Raw genomic sequence first — 25,326 nt, 5'->3', positions numbered from 1 at the left:
GCAGTTCAGGGCCAGGCTTGTGGGCTTGCTGCATAGCTGCAAGCACTGTGCTGGGTTAGTGGCTGCGGGGGAGGAGGGAGTTGGGAACTATAGGTACCTTGATATTGCTTCTAGGACCCAGCCGGTTTGCCAAGCTGGGAGTTGTCCCAACTAAAGATGGCCAGAAAGGTGTCCCAAGGGTGGGCAGTGGCACTGGGTGTCGTGTTCAGAGATGCAGCTCTGTGGTGTTCAGTGTTGTGGCTGGTGGCTGTCTTCAAACCCTGTTCGGTGTCCCTAGGTGCAGGCTATCGCAAGTAAGGGACTATGGCAGTGGTTACAGTGTCCCAAGATGGAGGCGACAGGGGAGCCCCATGGGATTGCACAGAGGAATGGTGGCCAGAGGTCCTGCGCATAGGCAGCCACAACCAGGATCCTGTGTGGGTTTGCAGAAAGGGACCTGTGCGTTGATGTTCTGGCGCAGTTGTTGGGGGTCCTCTAATAACTCACAGAAAAACAGTATTCCCTACTACTTGAATCCAGGTCACAGAGCAACACAGAATGCAGCCTTCCTCTAGCCCACCATCTTGGATCTCCTAGAGAACATTTTTAAAGGTCCTAGTGTTTGATCTTGTCCACAAGGCCTCAGGTGGAGTGTTGACTTGCCAATAGCACAGGAGGAACTGTGCTGCCACTTACAGTGTTTCCCTTGCAGGTGGAACAGCCAGCAGGCAGAGGGGCTTCCTGGGGTGCATTCGGTTTCTGCAGTTGAATGGGATGGCTCTGGACTTGGAGGGAAGAGCCAAGGTGACTCCAGGAGTGGAGCCAGGGTGTGCAGGACACTGCAGCAGCTATGGACACTTGTGTCGCAATGGGGGGAGATGTCAAGAACGGCACAGAGGAGTGGCTTGCGACTGTACGTCCTCTGCCTATGAGGGCCCATTCTGCTCACATGGTAAGTGGCCAAGAAGGAGGCTTCGGGTACAACATGAAGAATGTTCTGGCATATGAAGCTACAAAGAAAGGACAAAGCAACTCTATGTGATGATTTGAAATAGAATTTCTGTCCCAAATCCTCTGTGTAATTCAGGAAGAGATAGGAATCTGTTTTGAGAAGCCATTACTGGCTACTTCTGTTAGCTCTGGTAGCAGTCATTTCTGGATTGCCGTAGTGAAATGCCCCATGGAGAGAAAAAACCTCTGAATTATATGTTTAGACTAGAGATTTAATTTTATGTAAATCTAAGATGAAACATTTTGAAGGCAACAGTGAAATATTTGTCATTACAAAATCAAGTTATAAAAATAATGGAGAATGAGTTAGTTATATGTAATATTTTATTAGATAAATAATAGTATATGCATTTTTAACCTTAAAATTGTAAAAGTAAAATGAAACAGTAAAAATGCCATTATTATTTTCTCTCTTGGGATAGTGAGGGATTAGGTTTTTTAAAAATGAACATAAAGCAAGTATATTGCACTTATGTATTACTAACAAATATTTTGTCCAGAGATTTCTGCCTATTTTGGAGCTGGTTCCTCCATAATCTACAGTTTTCAAGAGCATCACAATTACACCTTCAATGGGAATTCCAGCTCCTTAGCAGCTTTATTTCACGAGGAGCTAACACTAACCAGGGAAATAGTCACCTTGAGCTTCCGAACCACGGGGACTCCCAGCCTGCTGCTGTTTGTGAGCTCTGTCTATGAGGAGTACCTTTCAGTTATCCTTGCCTCCAATGGTGAGTATGAGAACCATGAATCTGAGTTAGAAAAATGTGACCATAAAGCCACGGGCCCTTTCGGTGACCCAGCCACAAACCAGGCTTTACTACAGTTGCTTTATTTTTCATTATACCACCAAATATTTACAGCAAAAGTTAACATTTCAACGATTAAATTAAGATGCCTTTCTCCCATAAACGTTTGATTATTTTATGGGTTTGGTGTGAAACTGTGCTTCCTGTGATTGCCCGGGGGCCTATGCTTCTTGTATGAAATATATAATTGAGTTTTGTAGTTTGAAATATCTTGTTTAATACATGGAAAAAATTCCTAGTTCCCTCTAAGAAAAAAAAAAGAAATATTTAAACCATAGAAAAGAAAATATCCATAAGCATCCAATAAATATGATGGTTCTTTATCTATTAGTAGTTGAGAAATCACTAGTGCCATGTGTATATGAAAAAGTTGAGTTACCCACCCAACTGAAGCCTGCTAAGGCTTTTTCAGGAGTAAACAGTTGGAGAACAAACAACCTTAAACTAGTTTCTATGGATATGCATAAACCATATGAGAATTATAAGTATTGAGAGAATTATTGAGCTCCATCTGTGAAGAAGTACAGTATGTGGAATGAGAGATTTGGATACTGCAACAAACAATATATTTCTATTTTCTCTATTTCTTTGTTATGGCACAAACATTAGGGGGGAAAATCCTGATCATGTAAGGAAAAAAATTAATTATGCAAATGTCAACAATACATTAAAATGCAGTGAAGTCAGATTAAAAGAAGTTAAAGAACCTGAATATTAATGCAGTATTACTTGAGTTTTTACCATTTAATAATATGACTATCACATTAATAATTGACTTAGAGCCCTGACTCAGAGTTTTCATATGCTCAACTTACACTTTTTCATTTAGTTAAGGAAAATTGAGGATGTTGGAAAGGAGACTGCTTATTATAATCCATTTGATATTAACTTTTAAAATAGTAACTAGATTTAGAATGTGACCCTAAAATAGCTCATAAATGATCAATTTTCCAGGAGAAGTATATATTGTTCCACCCAAAAAAAATGCTCCATAGATTCAGATTGTATTTAGAAAATTTAATGTGATTTAGAACCTGCATGGGCAATGTTTGTAAAGTTTTGTTTTAGTTAAAACTGTCCTTTTTTTTTTTTTTTTTTTTTTTTGTCTTCAGGAAGTTTGCAGATCAGGTATAAGCTAGACAGACTCAGAGAGCCAGATGTTTTTAACTTTGATTTTAAAAACCTGGCTGATGGGCAACTTCATAATGTGAAGATTAACAGAGAAGCTGCAGTGGTCTTTGTAGAGGTAAGATAGTAAATCCAACAATGGCAACGGTAATTAAAACAGTGGCTCTCAGAATGTATGAGTTAAAGCAAAAATTTGATAATACATCTTAATAACAGAAATACCTATTTAGCACTATTATTCTCTAAGTCTTGTTAGGTCAGACATGTAATCAAAGTGTTTTGTTTAGCAATGAGATTATCAAAGCTATTGTTAGTAAGTACTAATAGTTTAAAATGCAAAGCTGTCCTCTGATGTTTTACTCGACTTGATAGAGAAATATCTAATTTATGATAGTGAATGTTGACAAACCCATTCCCACTTTATACAAAAGAATAAATGCTACAGCAATTTAAACACAAGGAAAAAGTCAAGGTCTTGCTTAAAATGAGAATCTATTTTTGAAAAAGCACCAGAGTAAATTAAACTTTGAGATTTAAAATAGCTTATTGCATTTCCTACAGATTATACCATTTATAGATATTTAAACCATGAATAAAAAATAGAGGGAAAGGGTGAGACAGTGAGGACAAGTGGAATTTAATGTATTACTGAAATTGTTCAAGAAAGGGTTTTCTCCATTCTAGATAATCTGTTGTTTGAAGTTGGTTTCTTTCATCTTTCTGATAGCACTAACGTATCACTTATCTTTGTCATTTTTCTTGGCCTGCCCTTGATTCCCATCCTCTTATCATGCAAATTGCTCACATTTCCATGTCTACTTCTTGTGGACTGTTTAATAGGTTAACCAGAATGCAAGGAGAAGAGCCACTCTGTCATCAGGGATGGAATTCAATGCTGTCAAATCTCTTGTGTTGGGGATGATTTTAGGTAAGTGAAAGAGTGTCTCCCCACAAGACATGGCTCAGAACCTCGGAATTGCAAATGCAGGAAGCTTTTGTCAAGCTGAAAGAGGCTCCTTGTCATGTTGGTAATTTTCAGTGAGTGCTAATCAAGGTAGAAACCATATTCTTATCTGAGTGCACCTGTAATCCTAAGTGCTGCCAGGAGCTGCGGCCTTCCTTGAAAAGCTCTCCCACTAACCGCCCCTCACTTGGCAATCGGCATAACATTAAAAACTTGGTATTTTTCTAACTCAAGAAAGCCAAAATCAAAGCAGATATTAAGTTCGCAAGTTACATTTAGAAACTTACTACACACTTTCAGCAAAGAATTCACAAGCCAAATACAGAAATTATTTAATGATAAAACTAGACAAGATTAAGAGAAGAAGACAATTGTGGGTTGCAATGAGATGTGCCACTTACTCTCAGCCACTCTTGTAAAATCATAGCCTAAATATCTCACAGACATTTTTCTGCCCCTAGTTATTTTCCATAAAATCATCAAAATGAAAGTGTACTTTACTAATTAGGCATCAAATTCTTTATGTCTTTATTTTTCCTTTTTCAACATGAATTAAGTAGAAATAAAAGTTAAATTTTAAGTTATTTTAAAGAAAGCATTATGAATCCCAGTGCTCTCCAGGGTGTTCCCATAAATGTTAAAAACAAACGTGTGAAGTTCAGATGGTGCAGCCTAACTGACAGCTCTATGCTGGTCACATGGCATTAAAGATAAGATTAAGGGTTCGGGGAATGGCTCAGTGGTAGAGCAGTTGCCTAGCATGATGGGCAGTGGCCTGGGTTCCATCCCCATCACCACACATACACACACACACACACACACACACAGGCAGACGGCACATTGGGTTTCTTGAGGAGGATATTGAATTCTTTGCTGAAAGTGTGTAGTAAGTTTCTAAATGGAATTGATAGGGAAATTTCAGCTTAAAGTGGTGATTCTGCATTGTCATCAAAACTTCAAGGTCAATAAAGAATCTAGCTAGTCGTGGAGGAGAAACAGCTTGTACTATTGGTCCTTTCACATGATTTGTTACTCTAGCCCTGATTCTCATACATGGAAATCTGATTGAACCAGTTAAAACAGAAGCAAAAATGATGATAGTTGCTTCACATTCTGTATTAGGAGATGCTTATTACTGTTGCAGTCTGGTAAAGAAGTGCTGCTAGTTATTTTCCTAGTCTCTAGCAAACTGTCTGTATTTCCTAAGCATTTCTGGATATCTGTGTTTTCATGATATTAGTAGTTTTTTATTCTATAGTATAGGAAACCAGAAGGAATTGAAAAAACAGATGAAAGAAACTGTTCCAACTGTCAGCCATGGAATAACAGAATACAGTTAGAGAAGGTTGTGAGATTCCAAAAAGTTCAAAGGCAGTGTTGAGTTTTAGGAACCAGCGGTTGCTACCCAGTTCTCAGTCATCAGCTGAACTATAATTATTTTTAACATTCTGATGAATGCTGAGATAATAATCAAGGATTACAAAGCCTCAGATTTTTGTAAGGTCTTTTCTAAGAGCTGAATACTATACATTTCAATGTCACTGGGAGGCTGGATCTTGAATGTTCTCAATACAGTAAATTGTTTGATGAGACAGATAGGTTGGTTGTCTTAATTTGGTTATTTCACATTGTAACAAAAAAAAAATCATAGCATCATCATTTTGTATCTTAAAAACACATACACCTATAATTTATCAATGTGCATATTTTAAAAACATACAAGTAGAAAAGACTTTGCTTTCTCTTTAAAAATTTACTATTGAGCTCTACCCTCTGTCCTGGCTAGTGGTGACTAAGTTTGAAAGAAATGAGAAATTGTTCCTACACGTGATACACCGACCCCAAGCTGTACTTTGGTAGAGTAGATGCAATCTGTGAGTGCAGAGGTGGTTCCTCTCTGCCCCCAGTGAACCAATTCCTCTTTATTCCAAGATCAGATGTCCTTACTTTTTTCAAGTCACCAAGACAGAATCAGTCGATAAGCAAAACAAACATAAACACACAAACAATTAACTTCCTGCCCTTAGTGTCTTCAGTGCCTGGAAGGAAAAATTAGTTGTGTTCAGAAATGTCCATAGGAAGTTGTCTTCCATAAATGAAATTGGCAAAGGAGTAGTTTTACAAGAATTTAGACTCAGATTTAATGTGTGTAAAGAAAGATGCAGTAGGGCTGGGACTAGTAGCACACAGTTGCCTGGCATGTGTGAGGCACTGGGTTTGTTTCTTAGCACCATATTTAATACATAAATAAAATAAAATCAACAACTAAAAAATATTTAAAAAAGAAAGATGCAATAGATTATGGAGATTGATTAAAGTGAAGCATATTTTATGAATAGTGTTCATATTAGTCAAAAAGTAGAATAATAAATTGTATTACATAAATTTTTATTTTCCTACCAATTAATATGTAGAGGTCAGTGGCATTAAACCAAAAATTTTTATTTAAGAGTGATGTGTTCAAAATCATGTCATTTCAGATTGTAAAAATTAAAGTTGAAATTTGACAATGAAGCTTATAGACTGAAGCAATTGATCTAATAAAATAATAAGTATTTCATTTCATCTCTACCTAGAGGCATGCATCTTGAATTAAAGGCTAGTACAAATTTTCATGTTTTAGATAACTGTATTTCAAGATGGCTTCTGTTCCAAGTTGCTGCTTTTTAGTTAACAAGTTAAGGATGAACACAATTTTTTCTCATATTTGGAGAAAGCAATTTGGGTTTCATTTCATTAACTTAAAATGAAATAGACCAATAGGTAGACTCGAGAGATCCATTCATTTTATAAGAAGTTGTCCTAAATTATTAAAAGCTATTAATTACTTATTATTAAAACTTTAAATTGACAAAAATTATATATGTGAATCAGGTAAAAAAAATGGTGTTGTAAAATTTGTATACATTGTGAAATGGCTAAATTGTACTTATCAACATGTGCATCACCTCATATACTTATCATTTTTTTTTGTATGGAAAACACTTAAAATAGACCCTGAGATGTTATTTTATATCCTTTTACCAACATCTCCCCAACTCCTGTTCCCACCAACCCCAATAACCACCATACCATTCTGTTCTCTGCTCTGAGTTCAACTTTTACATTTCACATATAGATAGTGAGATCACCAAGTGCTTTTCATTCTATGCCTGGTGTATTTCATTTAGTTTAATGGCCTTCCTGGTTCATCCATGTAGTTGCAAATAACAGAATTTCCTGGAAGTCCATATGTTATTTTTTTTTCTTCCTCTTGAGTTGAGTTCCTAGTGTGTCTGAGGTATCAGCCCTGCTATTAGATGATACGTTGTAAATATTTTCTCCCATTCTGTAGATTGACTCTTTACTGTGCTGCTTCCTTTACTGTGCAGAAGCTTTTTGGTTGCTGTAATACTACCTGTCTATTTTGACTTTTTAAAAAAATTTTTTAATATTTATTTTTTAGTTTTCGGTGGACACAACATCTTTGTATGTGGTGTTGAGGATCGAACCCAGGCCACACACATGCCAGGCGAGCGCGCTACCGCTTGAGCCACATCCCCAGCCCCTCTATTTTTACTTCTGATACCTATCCTTCTTAGGTCATATTCAGAATCAGTGCTCAGAATGTCATCAAGAAGCATTTCCCATATTTCTTCATATACTAGTTTTATAGTTCTAGATTGAATGTTGAACTATCCAATCCATTTTGAGTTGATTTTTAAATGATGTGACATAAGAGTCTAGTGTCATTCTTCTGCCTGTGGATATCCAGTTTTCCTAACACCATTTGTTGTACAGACTGTCTTTTTCCCATTGTGTATTCTGGGAATCTTTGTCAAAAATAAGTTAGCTGAAAGTACATAGTTCTGGGTTCTCTGTTCTGTGCCATTGGTCTGTATGTCTGTTTTTATCCCAGCACCATGCTATTTTGAATACTATACTTTTGTGGTACATTTTAAAATCAGGTAGGTAGTGTGATACTCCCAGGTTTGTTCTACTTGCTTAAGATTCCTTTGTTAATTCAGGATCTTTGATGATTCTGTGTAAATTTTAGGATTCTTTTCTATTTCTATAAAAATTATCATTGGAATTTTTATACAGATTGCATTGAATCTGTGGACTACTTTGGATAGTTATAGACATTTTGGCGCTATTAATTCTTTGAATGCAGAAATATCAATCCAGTAATATCTTCTTCATTTTCTTTCAGCAATGTTTTATGATTTTCAGTGTATAGATCATTTGCCTCCTTAGTTAAATTTATTTATAAGAATTTAATTATTTTTAGATGTTGTAAATGGAATTTAAAAAATTCTTCTTTGAATAATTTGTTTTGTGCAGAAAATCTACTGATGTTTGCATGTTGATCTTGTATCCTGTAACTTTGCTGAGTTTGTTTACCCATTCTAGCAGATTTTTGGTGAGTCTGTAGGACATTGAAAATATAAAATTATGTCATCTGCAAACAGGAACAGTTCAATTTATTTGCTTTCCAATTTGGTTGCTTTTTGCTTTGTTTTGAGGTTTCTTATTTGTTGTTTGTTTTGTTGTCTTGTTTCTTTTTGTTCATTTTTTTTTTCTGGGAGTATTTTTGATGATGTTGTTGTTGTTATTGTTGTGACATTTGTTTTGTTTTTCTTGTACTGGGGTTTAAACCTAGGGGTGATTTACGACTAAAGACCTTTTTATTTTTCATTTTGAGACACAGTCTCAAAATCTTTTGATTTTTACCTTGAAAAATTCCCATTGGCATTTCTTATAAGTCAGTTCTTGAACTTGCAATCCTCTTGCCTCAACCCCCCAAGTAGCTGGGATTACATGTGCCCACCTCAGCTTAATGCTTTTTATTTCCTTCTCTTGCCTAATGCTCTGGTTAGATTTCCACTACTTTGCTGAATAGAAATGGAAAGAGTGAGCAATTCTCTTGTTTGCTATTTTAGAGGACAGCTTTCAACTTTCCACTGTTGAGTGTATTTTAAGTTGTAGGTTTATCACATATGACTGTGATATGCTTTAGTTCCTTTTGCTTTGAGATTTCTGTAAGGCTTACGTAAAACATAGTGATAAGGAATTTATTTTAGGCTGATAGCATCTTGATAATGTAAGGAAACAATATTTTTACTTTATCTCCCCCCATAGTTTATGTTTTTATGTCACAATTACATATTTTTTGTTGTATATCCCTTAACAAATTATTGTCACTGTCATTATTTTAATTGTTTTATGTTTTAAGCTTCTTACCAATGATACAGATGATTTATATACCACCATTACAGTATTTCTAATTTGTGTACTTAATTTTACCAGTGAGTTTTATACTTTCGTATGCTTTCATGTTACTAATTATCAGTTTTTGCTTTCATCTTGAAAAAAGTCCCTTTGGCATCTCTTGTAAATCAGGTCTGGTGGTATTGAACTGCCTCAGTTTTTGTCTGGGTAAATCTTTCTCTTTCATTTCTGAGTGGTGGCTTTTAGGGTAAAGTATTCTTGTTTGGCAGTTTTTGAGAGTTTTGAATAACTCATCCATTCTCTGTGCCGTTTCTGCTGAAAAATCTGCTGCTAACCTTAATGGAACTTGCTTATATGTGATATGCTTTTCTTCTCTTGAGATTTTCAAGATTCTCTTTATCTCTGGCTTTTGGCAGTTTAATCATAGCATGTCTTTGTACAGACTTGTTTGGATTTGAGTCTGCTTGGAGACCTTTTACCTTCCTGGATATTTTTATCTTTCTCCAGATTTGGAAACCATTATTTCCTTAAATAAATTTTCTGGCCCTTTGTCTCTTTCTTCTCCATTTTGAGCTTCTATAACTTGGATATTTGTGCTATTTCATAAATTCTAAAAGCTTTCTTCATCCCTTTTCATTTTTTTCTATTTTCAAATAACCTGTTTTCTTTTTTTTTAGAGTTTATTTTTTTGTTTTTTTTATTGGTTGTTCAAAATATTACAAAGCTCTTGACATATCATATTTTATATATTATATTCAAGTGGATTATGAACTCCCATTTTTACCCCAAATACAGATTGCAGAATCACATCAGTTACACATCCACATTTTTACATAATGCCCTATTAGTAACTGTTGTATTCTGCTACCTTTCCTATCCTCTACTATTCTCCCTCCCCTCCCCTCCCCTCCCCTCCCATCTTCTCTCTCTACCCCATCTACTGTAATTCACTTCCCTCCTTGTTTATTTTCCCCTTCCCCTCACAACCTCTTATATGTAATTTTGTATAACATTGAGGGTCTCCCTCCATTTCCATGCAATTTCCCTTTTCTCTCCCTTTCCCTCCCACCTCATGTCTCTGTTTAATGTTAATCTTTTCTTCCTGCTCTTTCTCCCTGCTCTGTTCTTAGTTGCTCTCATTATATCAAAGAAGACATTTGGTATTTGTTTTTTAGGGATTGGCTAGCTTCACTAAGCATAATCCAAATAACCTGTTTTCATGTTTACAGATTTTTACTTCTTGATCCCTAATATACACTTATATTTCATTAGACTTTTGAATGCCCAGCACAAACACACACACTGTACCTGCCTCCACAGAGTTTGCATATAATAGAGAATATAGATATAAATAGCATCCATGTCCAGCTGGGCATGGTGGCACACACCTGTAATCCCAGCAGCTCAGGAGGCTGAGGCAGGAGGATTGCAAGTTCAAAGCCAGCTTTAGCAACTTAATGTGGTCTTAAGCAACTTAGTGAAACCCTGTCTTAAAATAAAAAATAAAAAGTGCTAGGAATGTTGCTCAGTGGTTAAGTACCTCTGGGTTCAATAATCAATGGTACTAAAAAAAAAATAGCATTCATGTCCAATTTAACTTATTATTATTATTATTTACCCTGATATATCTTGGAAAAAATGGTAGAGATTCAACTTCCAGGATGGGGATCTAGCCCAATAGGAGAGCACTTGCCTAGCATGCACAAGGTTCTGGATTCCATCCCCAGCACTGAAAATAAAAATGCATTTCTAATTAATGTGCTCTTATAAAAAATATTATACAACATGCTTTAGTAGTATTTACCCCAGGGATTTAAAATTGGCTCAACAGATAAAAATCACCCAATATAATGTACCTTAGAATTAGAATAAAGGACCAAAACCACATTACCACCTCCGTTGGACACACAAAAGTCATCGGGAAAATTTCAATATATTTTTGTCGTACAAATACTGAACAAACTATGAATAGAAGGGAAACTTCCTTGCCAGGCATGGTGTCACAAACCTGTAATCCCAGCTACTTGGCAGGCTGAGGCAAAAGGATCACAGATTTTTTTTTTTTAATGCTAATTCTACTATCAGTCAACAACTTATCTTGAGTATTTTGACATTAAACATTCTTAGAAAACACTTTTTTAAAAAAGTTTTTATTTGTCAATAGACCTTTGTTCTATTTATTTATATGTGGGGCTGAGAATCTAACCCAGTTCTCACACATCTAGGCAAGTGCTCTACCACTGAGCCACAAGCCCAGCCCCAAGAATCACAAATTTGAGACCAGCCTGGGCAATGTAGCAAGACATTGTCTCAAAATAAAATAAAAAACACTGGAAGTGTAGCTCTTGATGAAGCATGCACTTTGACTCCCCATTATCCCAAACAAAACAAACAAAAAGGGTGGGGGGGACTTTCTCACATGGTTTAATCCATTTACAAGAAACACATAGCTAATGTGACACTGGACGTTGAAAGATGAAATCATCCTCCTCAGATCAGAAACAAAACAAGGATGTATGTTGTCATGGCTTTTAGTCAAGATTATAGTACAGGTTTAAAACAGGGCTATTAGGCAAGAAAAATAATTTAAGCATCCAGATTAAAAAGAAAAAAAGTAAAACTATATTTAGAGAACATAATCTTATAAGGAATCTACAAAAATAACTATTAGAGCTACTAAAAGTTTCAGCAAGATTTCAGTATTCAAGATCAATACACAAAAGTTCAGTGTATTTCTGTATACTAGCAATGAACAACATGAAATTGGAATGGAGAATCAAATATGAATTCCATTTAAAATAGCCACAAAAGTAGCATTATTTTGTTAGGAATTATTTTAACAAAAGAAGCTCAATCCACATCTACTGAGAATCAAATATGAATTCCATTTAAAATAGCCACAAAAAAGTAGCATTATTTTGTTAGGAATTATTTTAACAAAAGAAGTTCAATCCATATCTACTGAAAATTATGAAATAATGTTTAAAGGCATTATTAAAGACCTTCTTAAATGTAAAGACATCCTGTGTTCAGGAATTGGAAAACAATCTTGCTAAGAAGATACTATTCTACAAATGTAGGTATAGTTTCAACACAATCCATATTAAAACTTAAATGACTTTTTAAGTAGAAATTTGCAAGTTATGCTGTTAGCCATATTGAAATTCACTTATATGTGATATGTGTCTTTTCTGGAGGCTTTCATTTTATAACAAAAATTCATATGGAGGACTCAGGATATAACTCAGTGTTACAGAACTTGCCTAACATGTATGAGGCCCTGGGTACAATTTTCAGTACTGCCCATAAAAAAGAAAACTAATTCAAATGGAAATGCAAGACTCTGCTAATAGCCAAAAGATCTTATTAAGAAGGTCAGAGTTAGTCTCATTCTTCTTGATTTCAAAACTTAGTAGAAAGACACAGTAATCAAGACTGTTGTAGTTACAAGGATAGGCATATGGATAAATGGAATTGAACTAAGAGCCAAGAATTAACCCATACATTCATGATGAGCTGACTTTTGATGCTGGTGCCAGGACCATTCAATGAGAGAAAGAATATTCTCTTTCACAATGTTGCTGGACCAGTGATATATGCACATTTGGGGAAAAAAAAAAGATGCTACCTTATACTACATACAGATTAACTTAACATGGGTGATAGATCAAATTATAGGAACTAATACTATAAAACTCTCTGAGCAAAACATAGTTGTACATATTTGTGAATTAGATAAAGTTTTTCAAAAGCCTTAGATTAGATGATGGTTTCTCAAAAGCAGAAACAAGGAAAGATTAAATTGTACTTGATCAAAATGAAAAATCTCCATAATTCAGAAGACACTATCAAGAAAGTAAAAGAGAACCCATGAAGTGGGGTGGGAGTTGTTTGCAATTCATTTATTCTATAAGGGATTTTTCTAACATTATATAAAGCCATGACAACATACAACATACAATAAAGAACTCTTTCAACTAAATAATATATGTGATGTACAAAAGGCTCACATGAAAATCTGCTCAATATCATTAGTCATAAAGGAAATACAATTGAAACTACAATGAGATACCATTTCACACTGAATAGGTCAGCTATAACATAAAAAGATAGACAACAAGTGTTATCAAGTGATGTGTGAAAATCATGTACATCCCTGATGGGAACAATGCAGACACTATGGAAATAGTTTGACAGGTCCTTAAAAAGTTAAATACAGATTTACATATGACTCAATCATTCTACTCCTGTGTATAGTAAATAGATAATTGACAATTTATGGCCATACAAAAAACATATACACAAATCTTCATGCTATTATATTACTCATAATAGCCAAAAAGTGGAAACAACTTTCATCAACCAAGGAATGGATAAACAAAAATGATTTATCCTTATAATGGAATATTGTTTACCCATAAAATTAAACAAAGATTAGTATTTGTTACAGCATGGATGAAAACAAAGCAGAGACACCAAACGCAAAGGCCACATATCGTGATTTATTTTGTAAGAAATATCTAGAATAGGCAAATTCACAGAATCAGAAAGTAGTTTGGGTTTGCCAGGGTCTAGGGAGAGACAGGATGAGGATTACAGACAATATGTACTGGTTTCTTTGGGGGTGAACAAATGATTCTGGCAATAGTAAGGGTGAATTTAATAACCAATTCTATTTCAATAATAAGAAAAAATTGATTAGAGATGTATTTGCCAAAGCCTTTTCTCCTATGCATGCACCCTAGAGAATTAGAACAATGAGCCATAACTGGACATTTGTCCAATTTGAACGAGTTCGTTTAGGAACAGGATGGGATGTAAGAGAAAGAAAAAGAGAACTGGAAGCACTCAGAAGTTTATGGCCACTGGCATGCAGCTGGGGAGGCTGGATAAGCCCATGTTGCAATTTTGAGTAGCGGTCATGAGTTAAGGACAGCAAACACAAAAAAGAATAATCATGCTGCCTTGACATAAAGAAGGCTGACAAAGATTGTCTGCATATTATTACAAGAGCTGTTATTTACTTACAGAAGATTCTTGCAGAAAATTTGTGATGGAATTGCTTACTACAGGGCCACAAACCACCTGATCTCTTCCCAGGCATAGCTGAGAGTGTCAGGGATAGTTTGATATGGTGGTAACAGGAAGGGAGATGATTCACTTCTTTCTGACTGAATACCAGAGCTCTCCAAAAGACTAAAAAAAAGTCAGTCTGGTAGTCATTTTTTAATTATAGTATTCACTTATAATAAAAAAAGTTCACTCTGTTTTATATGTGTATATATCTAGAATAAATTGCAGGTCAACATTAACATTGTCTCATTGCTTCCATTCATTAAAACTTTTTAACATTCATCCATGCTCTCCCAATTCATTCATTTTCTTTGCTATGTGGACTTTTATTATAAGAATATACCACAATTTATTTATCCATTCTCATGATGATGCACACTTGCATTGCTTCTAGTCATTGGCTGCTAATATCCTGTACTGACTTTATAGTTAATCCTCTTGTCTACAGCAAACCTTTCAGAAGCCCTCACTATTAATTGTGGGTAGCAGAGAGCTTTTTGTACACATTTTTAATTATTTGTCTCTTCCTTTTCAAGAGCAGAAATCATCTTACATGTTGCAATATATAACTTACATGAGAGATTTTGAAGACAAAACTACTCAACACCCGAGACAGTGGAGAATATTTGTGTCCTGAATTGTTGGAAATTTTCCTGGACTCTCAACACTTCCTATCAGAGAAAATTTTTAAGAGAAAGGAAGATTAAATGAGTCTGTATTCAAAGTGATTGAGAGATTCTTCTCAGAATTGAAGTGGAAGTGAACTTTTATGCTCAGCCCTTTAGTCCACCCTTTCCTAAACTTTGCTTTTTTCATGGCCCACTTGAACCATATTCCTGGTTCCCTTCTTACCTAGTCTGAAACTGCATCTGTCTCCCAATTTCCTATGGTTATACCCATGTTCTTAAGATAGCAGCTGAGTGCATGTTTCACCAGGCTGTGTCAATGACTAATAACACACTAGGTATTCTCCAAAATTCCTTCCTAACTTTTTCTTTTCCTTTCTTTGTTTTAATGAGAAGAAATTTTTTGAGTCAAAAGAACCTTAATGATAAAATTTCAGGACTTAGCTAATAGGGGAAACACATTTACACTCTTTATCTAAATACAGTTCTATTCACTCTGATGCTGACCTACTTTGGGATGATGGCAGTTTAGATTATTATACTTGTGCTCCTGGGTAAAGAGCTGATGTGCCAGCCCAGCAGCAGGATCAGGAGAAGATGTAAATGACAGCTGTAGTGAGCACTTTTCAGTGGGCTGGTGGAGAACACAACACAGCACTAAGGAAGTACAAACACTATGGGTCCTATATAAAGTTTAACTTGCAGAAAACTCAGAAATGTCAAAGGATCATCAACAGTGCTCAGCCTGATTGTGTCCATTTCCATCATGCCTCTGGAACTAAGGATAAGAGACAGTCTGTAGGCAGGTCCCTTCTTTTGATACGATCAGAGAAACTGTACCTTCCATATTGTCAGGACTTATATATCATATCAGATTCACAACCATGGAAATAAGCAGACAAATAAATAAGAAAGTAAGTAATGGCATACCTAATGGAATCGAGCAGCAAAGTTGTAGGTGAGGAGGAGAAAGAATAAACAGCAAATAACATTTTCTATGCCAGAATACACTGTTGAAGAAGACAGTAAACAGCAAAGATGCAAATTGTAATTCAAGGAGATTTTAGGCAAAGAGAAAAACACATGGGAAATTTAAATAAATTTTACAAAATTTCACTGGGTGATCTGAAGAAGATTATGATCACTGATTATCCTTAAATATTGGCCTAGCTAGTCTCAGATCACAGAGCAAGAAGATTAACAGAGAGGGAAAATAGGAAGTACATGGGAATCTAATCTAGAAAAACCTCACTTGTATAATTGGAGATCTAGAAAGAGAATTTAAAACAAAGGCATTAATATATTTTAAACTAGGCAATTTCTCCAAGCTAGAGAAAAAAAAAACAGAATAAAAACCAGTTCTAATGAAAAAAGATAAATTTTGAAAAATTCTGATAAAATTCCTGAAGTACAAAACAAAAAAGAAAAACCTTCCAAATTTTCTAGGCAGAAGTTTCTACAATGAAATATGATGATTTTGTCATTAGAAGCCAACATCTAATTGTAGTAGTGAAATAAAAAAATAAAATAAAGATGAAGTAAAAATGTCATACTACCAAGAAAAATGGGCTACAGCTCAAACATATACTATATAATTTATCTGATAAGGTTAAAAAATGTTTTTTGAGGGTAACAAGGATGGACTGAGATTCAATATTAACCATGCATCCCATCTCAGCAAAATACTGGGAAATTAATTCAGTTTAAAACTGGACAAAATCATGAACCTACCATATGAAAATATGAGGGAGCCGGTGCAGGCAGCAAACCTGTCCAGGTGAATTCACACCTAATGTACACATAATGTTCAGAGTTGGGCTATTGGGGTACATATAAATCTAGCCCACACATTCATGCCCACAAATATACATACATATGTACAAATATTAAGTGGAGATTCTTAAAATAGAGGCAATTATAGTGTAGTACCTATGTGTCTTTCTTCAGTAATAGCACTATCAGCAAAGATGAAGCTCAGTTGTCTTTAGAAAATAAATTTCACAGAATTAGTATAATTCATTAATTAGCCTAATATTTGCCATAGTTCCTTTCATTTTTCTTTTTTTTTCTTTTTTTTTTTTTTTTTTTTGCTTAATAGCTAGGATTTTAAATTGAATTTTAATGTTTTTTCCATAATTTAGCTTTCCCAAAGAAGTTCCATGTTGCTGTTGCAATATTTTCCCATTTTTTTTCTTCTTGACACACTTTCAAGTATACCAAGCAAATATTTCTTTCTGTAAATTATACATTATCAAATTATAAAATGATAAATAAAGTCATCTTGGAAGACATCTCTAAATTTATAATATTCTTTGAGTTGATTTGTTCCAAGCTTACTTTCTCCTAGTATGCTTAAAATTTACCAGGAATTTATCACACAAATGTTTTTTGATGTCTCATATAATCAGCCTGACCAAGATATTTAAGAAAGATCTGTTTATTATAATATCATAAACATTATGCCCCTAATTTTAATTGCTTTAGATTTTTTTTACACACAAACATTTACTGTTGCAACTTAACAGTCCCTAAGTTTGGAAGCTGAACAGTTTACAACACACTTTTTTTTCAAGAGACAACTCTCTTTCAAGTCAGAAGGAATAAGAATACAAAAGATTGGATTTTCAAGAATGACAGACTAAAATAATGAAGTGAAGATTAGTAGGAATGAAAAGGAATACCTAAAATTAGATTTAAGAAGCCCCACCTTATGAGTAGAAGATTCAGAGTACATAGCTTAACCTTACTTTCTGTCTAACAACAACAAACAGATTCTTCAGAGAATAGTGGTATTTCTTTAGGAATAGCATTGCAATCAGAGTAACAAAGCACTGCAAAGGGAATACACCATCAAAGTAACGTAGGAGTATAGTCAAGGAAACTTGGGGAAAGAAAATACATTAAAGACAAAACTGAAGATTTCATCAGATATTTTGAAACAATAATCTTTAGGTACAGTGATTAATAACGACAGTGGCATCAGTCTGAGGTTGAACAGACATTTGATGGGTAGGTATCCTTGCAGAAGTTCTTTTGTTTGCTTTGTGCAAGCTTGTGGCCTGACAGAGACTTTAATGATAGTCCTACAAGGCAGTCTTTATGACTAAGAACACTTGTTTTGTAATCTTTCCTCTCTCCCTCTCTCCCTCCTTCCCTTTCTTTCTTTGCCAGGATTGGAACAAGCAACTCCATTCTGTTGGATAATTTTCACATTTCTTTCATATTAGTATAACAACAGAGGTGACTTTAGGTACCCCGACACTAAAAAAAAAAAACCTTAACACTCAAGAAAACTCAGTGGCATGAGATGGCAATCAGCTATGGAAGTGCATTTTTATCTTGATCCAATGCATGTAATCTTTTAGAACAGATGGTTCTTCTATCCTCATGAGTGCCACATTATAAAAATTATTTCAGTAGCTACTAAGCATCCATAGAAAGATGAATTTATGGTGATGGGACTGTATATTCCTCTAATATAAAAACATATTTCAAGCATCCTCAAATTCAAAAGAAATAAGGACTGTCCTTTGAGAGTTTAATTATAACATCAAGACAGAATGGATCTGAACTGAGATTCTCAGAGTGAACTTAAAGATTGGTTCTTAAGTCAACCAAAAAGCATTTATTGAATATGTACATATGTGCTATGGAAAAATATATGAACTTATAAAAGTAAAAATAGTATAATGATCCCCATTTACCAGTCCCTCCATGTGAGCAATTATGAACATATACAGAATATACTAATGGGGGAAAAAAAGAATATCTTGTTGAGAAAGGGGTTGAACACAAGAGACCTAAATTCAGGTCTCCACCCCCAGTAACTTTAATGTCCTACTAACTTATGCTACAAACTTCTGAACCTTCACCTCTTCAGTTATAAAATAAGAATAAAAGTATTCATTGTTTTATGCTGCAAAGATTAAAATGATAACCTATAGTAAATCATTTGGCAAATTCTTGACAACTATGTATTCATTCATTGGTTGTTAGAATAAGGAGAATCAACTGCAGTTTCCCCACAGCCAGTTTGCAAAGGGAATTTGACATCAGATATCAAGCACTCACAGCATATTGACAGGGTTTCCTCTGCAGGGTAGAGGATGCTTCTCTGTTTGACATTTAAATTTTTGAACTACACCTCTTACTCCCCTTGTCCGATTCCATGCCCATTGAGCAAGTGGAAAGGCAGAGCATATTCACTGAAATTGGCAACCTGAAGTTTTCATCTTCCGTGGCAATTGCTCTTACTTAGATCTTGCTAAAACCAACCTTCCTTGCTTGTGGTTAAAGGCAGGTGGGTCCTGGCAGGGACAGAATGGAGACCACATTGTGAAGGGGAGCAGCCTCTGGTGTTGAACACAGACTAGAGAATTTTTTAGAGAAATCTCCAGAGTGTCCTCAAATCCAAGAGATATTTCGCTTTACCCAATTGTACTAATGGGTACAAATTCCATCCAAAAGCATTGTAATGATCATTTGAAAAAATGAAGTGCCCGAGGAATTCGCCCTTATCTACTCTGTGGCTGCCTCTAGGGAAGGTTTTAGCAAAATGGACCAAAGGTACTACCCAGCTTGTCAATAACTCAGACCACTGGTAATGGCCGCAGTGTATTTCCTTAAAGATGAAAAGATAGGGGTTGGAAGGGAGATTCGCAGAGGCGGGGCGCCCTAACGATGTATGCACTTCTTTTGTCGCCAGAGCCTGCCGGAGCAGACCCCGATACGCGGCAGGCGGCAGCGCGCGGCTTCACAGGCTGCCTGTCTGCGGTGCGCTTTAGCCATGCAGCCCCGCTGAAGGCGGCGCTGCGCCTTGGCGGACCTGCCCGGGTCACTGTTCATGGTCAAGTGGCCGCTGGATCCCGTTGCGCGGTGGGCGCAGGGCCTGGCTCCAGAGCGCGGGAACTCGCTCCCCGGCTCTCAGGTGGTTCAGGTGGGTACCTCCTTGTGCTTGTTTTCTGTGTGTCACTACTGCTATCTCGCAGATTTACTTAGTCCTGCTTGTTGATTCACCTACTTGGTATCTGACCTTTCCCTCTCCTGTGTTCTTCCTTTCATGTTCATTTCTCCCACTACAATTGTTTGTTGTTCCAGTGTTTGTGAATTACTCTTTTCTCTTCGCTCTGTCCTCCCTTTTTCTACTGTAGGCTATTCTGGACCAACTGATGAGGGAGAGCCCTTAATTAATGCAGACAGAAGTGACTCTGCGGTCATTGGAGGTAATGCGGCTGTTAGCATAACCCAGAAACCACTATAGCAATCAGCTCAGACTGCTGGGGTCAATGGCAGGCCTTGTAAATTTTCCTGATATTTCATGTAACTTTCTGAATTCAGGTCCTCAGTAAAAAGAACTGATGGTTCCACTGAAGCACATTTTCTGAAGAATAGCTAAAACATTATAGAATAGTGAGAAGTTTTTATTTGAAAATAACTATCACTGTTATTTGATATAGGAGATAATATATATTTTAAAAATAGTGGTTATATGGCTCCTTGGAATTGCCACTGAGCCTTCAAATTGTTATATAACACCAAAGACAGTAATAAGAAGTATAGTTTTATATTTTTATGTTTGAAAAATAACAATTTGTATTGTTTAGGTGCTTCAAGCAGTGTGATTTTTGCTTTTAATTTTATTTTTAAGTGTTTTGGGGCTAATGGAATAAGAGTTCCAAGGTTATTTAGAATTGAAGAAGTGACAGTATAAACAACATAGTGACTAACACAGAATTTATTAAGTTCTAACTCAAAAAATGAATGTGCAATTCTCCCTTCTTACAGTTCAAAGAATTTTTTAATTCTTGTGTGTGTTGGAAGGGGAGTGTTGGGAATGGGCAGGTCTTGGCACATGGAAGGCAGGTACTATTCCACTGAGCTATCCCATTTTAATTGTTTGGATTCTATTGAAATGTGAGTCTATTGCACACTCTGCTTAGTGAGTAGGAAGTAAACTATAATCTATTCCTTTGCTTTGTCAAATAAGGTTCATAACTCAGAGAGCTGGGTGACACCACTTGGTCTCCATTGCTCATATGGTCTGCATATCAGCTTACATGGGGTCTGTGTAGTTTATCTGTATTCATCTAGATGTCAGAGAATTAGAAGAGTACTCAGACACTTTAAAAATCTCTGTAAAGATATTAACATTTTCACCCCTATCTCAACTACTTTTATTTTTGTAATGATTGAAGTATGAGGAACTTATTTAATATAACCTCCATTTTCAATTCCAAGAACAAACAAAAATCCCATAAATGTTTTTTATCATTTATATCTAAAAGAAATGCTTTATATTAGAATTTAAATACTACTCCCAAATCATTTCTAATTTATTTTAATGAAAATTACCCATTCTAATGCAAACTAGTTTAAAATAAATGTGTTCTATATTTTCAAAGTAGGAATCCAAGTCAAAATATTTGCAAACTTGGTGCCTTTTATTTAAAAGAGCAAAGTGAATTTTCATTCTGATGATAGCACAAAATACCAGGCCTTTGGATCTTTAGAGCTTTTGCCTAAATATCATTGGCAAAATTTCAAAGTAAATAAGTTATACCAGTGTGCTTCCCTTGAGCAATCCTACTTGGCTCCTCATAGATGGGTGGAGAAGGAGAAAACACAGGTCTCAGGGACCTGACAAGGTGAGTATATCAGGCTTTGTGATTCACTTGTACTTGTACTGCCTTTTGTTTGGGCAGTGGCTGATGGCTGGATGGTTAGAAGACCACTGGGTGCATTGAACACCAGTGAACTAATTGAACACACAGACTAGACTTATATGAAAAATACCTAATCCATATAAAGGATTATTGACATGGATAGATTTCTCTATGTTCTGCATTTTGAATTATCTTTTCCTCCTCTTGCAAACAAAAGGAACAGTATAGGAAAGAATGAACCAAAAAAAGTATTTGTACCTGGTAAACCAGAGATCACAGAGAGCTTCTTACCAAGAGACATTTACTGTAGATAGGCAGTTAGATCGATAAAGAGACAGATGAGGCAGGCAGAGAGAAGCTCATATAAAAAATACACTAACAAGCCAGGCGCAGTGGTGCATACCTGTAATCCCAGTGGCTCTGGAGGTTTAGGCAGTTCAAAGCCACCTCCGTAACAGTGAAGGCTAAGCAACTCAGTTGAAACCCTGTCTCTAAATAAAATACAAAATAGGACTGGGGATATGTGGCTCAGTGCTTGAGTACCCCTGAGTTCAATCCCTTGCACCAAAAAGAAAAAAGAAAAAAAAACACTATCAGTGATACACAGTTTATGAAATGCATTGAGTGATTATTCAAATAATTTTAATCTTTGGGTGCAGACAAGTTATTTTAGTATCCCATTAAATGTAATAAACCAAGTCATAGTTAAAGAGTTATCACATATAAAAAGGCCAAGGTATACTGAGGAGTTCCTGTAATGTCATGGAATTATAATCAAGTAGCCCCATCATTGTTCTAAGATTTACCAGTCTTTAACATTGCAATTGTATATGATATTTCACCTTAAAACAAAGTCCTATAACTAAGAAAAAAAAAAAGAACCTAAAGCAATGTGATTATTTGTTTCCTAAAGGGATGCAAAGTATATTGAACAAAATGTTGTTATGGATATTTATGAATATAAACCAAATAATGAGCACACTATTTCCTCTCATACTTGTGCTTAGGAATCCCTTTGACTAGTTAAACCTAATTAAGCTTTGAGTTTTTGGGCTTCATTTTAGTTGCTGATGTCTATCCCAGAGTATGAAAAAGAAGCCTCATTTTATAGTACAAATACTTTTGTATAACTAGGCAGGCACTTACATAGCACTTGTTATATGACACTTGCTTATTGGCGGTATTAATTAATATCTGTGCCAATCATCTTTAAAACTGACCTTTTACATATTTATTTCAGTATAGACTTGATATTCATTCTTTACTAATAGGATAGCTTGAGTAAACATTCCTATGGTATAACTTTATGGTTCTCGATCCTTTCAGCACATTAAAATCATCTGACAAGCTTTTTGTAAAAATCTGAATATCCATAGATCTTATTTGTTCTTTGTTGTCTAAACAGACTTGAGGACCACTGGCATAACTGATGTCAGGAGCTAAGAGCCTCACAGAGATGAATGAAATGCTTATTATATAACTAATTCAACAGCATATCAGTATCAAAGTAAATTTTTATTAAAATATTTGTAAAAAAAACAATTACTCTGTGATGATGAGGCTATGCACTCTATTTTAAAATAATTAAAATTTCCTGGCGTATTAATGCGAAGTGGGACATGGCCTAAGAGGTCCTGTGTATTTCTGCACTTATTATGTGAAGTCATTAACTGAAATCCAATCATGATCTGCATTTTAAGATCTGCCATGTAAACTTAATGTCATAATACCATTTGTCCTCAAAATTTATTATGTGTGTGTATATACACATATACATACGTGCATATGTAGATATATATTATATGTACTAATATATATAATATTACATATGATTTAAACCATCTAGTAGAGATTCTGGCAAGGTTGAAATTTACAGTTTATCTTCTAACTTTGTATGTTCTCTTTCTTTTCTCTCACCAGGTGTGGTAGCAGTGGTGATATTTATCTTGCTCTGCGTCACTGCCATAGCTATACGTATTTATCAACAGAGATGGTTATATCAAAAGAATGAGTCAGATATCTCAAAAGCTGGAGACAATGCTGAGATTGCTCTGAAAAGTGAACTCAACATGCAAAATACTGTCAGTGAAAGTCAGAAGGAGTACTTCTTCTGATCAGTAGCTGTGGTTTACTTATACTGTAACAATATGACTTACTTTCTAAGCCTAAAGCTCTCATAGGTGAAAACCCAGCCCTGGCCCTCAAGGTCTGGGCAGTGGGCATGCACCACTACCAACTTGCCCACCCCAGCTTCAGCCATGGTGCCAGGAATCTCTGCTCAGGGCCCCTCCGTGATCTGTTTGTGTAGCAGTGACTTAAGTGCAGTCCTTAATCACTGTGTGGCCCTTTCTGACTGTTCTCACTTGTTCTTCTAAAACTAAGATGTTATTTGCCTAATGATTTTAGGTTTTAAATGCAAACAACAATTTGAACTATAGTCCTACTCTCTTAAAAATGTGACATGGAAATTTATAAAAGTCAAAGTTGGACTCTGGTGTTTGTGTTATGCAGAAATCTGTCCTGTTTTTTTATTGATCACCAGCTGACATTTGTAAAAAAGGAAATGCTTCTCAGATGGTCTGAGCAGGGTTTCCATCTTCCTGTGAATGAGAGCTAAGTGGCTAAAAATGCATTAGATACCTAGAGGAAAAAAAGAAAAACAAATAACCTTTTTGGTCTAATGATTTTTACATTTTAATGATAAAATAATGTTTGGTGTCAGTTCTGAAATTTTATTATTGAATTCAGTAATGGGAAAGAAAACTAATAGGTAGCAAAATATGTAGAGGATTTTGATATACAATAATTTGTTTCTTTGCAATTTGTAATTATAGTCTTTGTAGAATGAAATGATTACCTGATGATCTCACAAAAATGTGTATTTTCTAACTAAACTTAGCTGAGATATAGACACTATATTAACACTACAAGTAAATCTGACCAAAACATAATCCTAAATTTGATTCCCTCAAGTATGGGGGTGGTCAGGTCAATTTTTCTTGACAGTCCTATGATCCTCTTTTCCTGAAAGTTATCACAATTCTTTGGTACCATCCAACATTCTTTTTGTTCATTAAGGCAAAAGTCATATTTCAAACTGAAGCTCTACAGCCCCCTTTCTAGATTTTGAACTGATTTAGGCAAAACTCTCCCTTCCTCGAGTTACTTGTCTCATCTTGTTACTATTTGAAATATCCTCAGAATGATGCTTATTTATGTTAAGGGAAGATTTTCTGAACTATATCTGTCATTCTAGTCAAGATTCTAGTTTCCATTAGAGCACCCAAAATTAAAGTTCATTTTATATTAGGATACATTTGCATACTAGAAAAGCAAGACATTCATATGTCTATGAAAATTGTTCTAGTCAATACTTTTGTTGTTAATAACCACCTGGAGCCACCATGTGTGTTCAATAGCCATTTATAATAAGAAGGTGCTACATTCTCCATTTATCAACTGCCATGTGCCTGACAGGTGTTAATAAGATGGCTTATCCAAAACAGGACAATTGGCTATATAAATTTAGCCATGGTACTACTAATTTACTGTGTTCTTTTTTAAAATGGAAAAGATGCCCTGTATATTATCTTTTTTGCAAAAACCTGTCTTTTCTTATGGTTTCATATTAGTTTTATTTGAGTTGTAACCAATTTAGTACAACATGTGTTCACTGGCTCAGTTTCTATGTGTCAGGGGCAAGGCATGAGTTTACTGGGTCTTCTATAAAGCTGCAGTCAAGTGTCAGCCAGAAGGCTGCATTCTCATACGGAGACTCAGCTAGGGAAGGATCTGCCCCTCTGCTGTCATGATTGGAAACATCCAGTTCTTTATTGTTGTAAAATTCATGTTTTCTTGCTTCT

General features: G+C 35.4%; 1 protein-coding gene across 2 annotated transcripts in view; it reads left to right on the top strand.

The window, feature by feature from the left end:
• The window catches only part of LOC143382559 (contactin-associated protein-like 3), a 161,371-nt gene extending 137,794 nt beyond the window's left edge, over nucleotides 1-23,577 (top strand). The window contains exons 16-22 of one of the 2 annotated variants that reach the window (XM_076836723.2): nucleotides 692-931; nucleotides 1,491-1,721; nucleotides 2,912-3,045; nucleotides 3,768-3,855; nucleotides 19,507-19,728; nucleotides 19,952-20,023; nucleotides 23,384-23,577. In XM_076836723.2, coding sequence (XP_076692838.2) covers nucleotides 692-931; nucleotides 1,491-1,721; nucleotides 2,912-3,045; nucleotides 3,768-3,855; nucleotides 19,507-19,728; nucleotides 19,952-20,023; nucleotides 23,384-23,577 — 1,181 coding nt within the window. Of the gene's footprint in view, nucleotides 1-691; nucleotides 932-1,490; nucleotides 1,722-2,911; nucleotides 3,046-3,767; nucleotides 3,856-19,506; nucleotides 19,738-19,951; nucleotides 20,024-23,383 lie in introns of both variants that reach the window. The other variant, XM_076836722.2, reaches the window with a different exon arrangement.
• Nucleotides 23,578-25,326: the final 1,749 nt, after the last annotated feature.

Source organism: Callospermophilus lateralis, chromosome 17 (assembly GCF_048772815.1).
Source record: "Callospermophilus lateralis isolate mCalLat2 chromosome 17, mCalLat2.hap1, whole genome shotgun sequence".
In the NCBI taxonomy this organism is placed as follows: domain Eukaryota; kingdom Metazoa; phylum Chordata; class Mammalia; order Rodentia; family Sciuridae; genus Callospermophilus; species Callospermophilus lateralis.
Note: the sequence above shows the minus strand (reverse complement) of the source record. Positions and strands in the feature narration are given on the sequence as shown.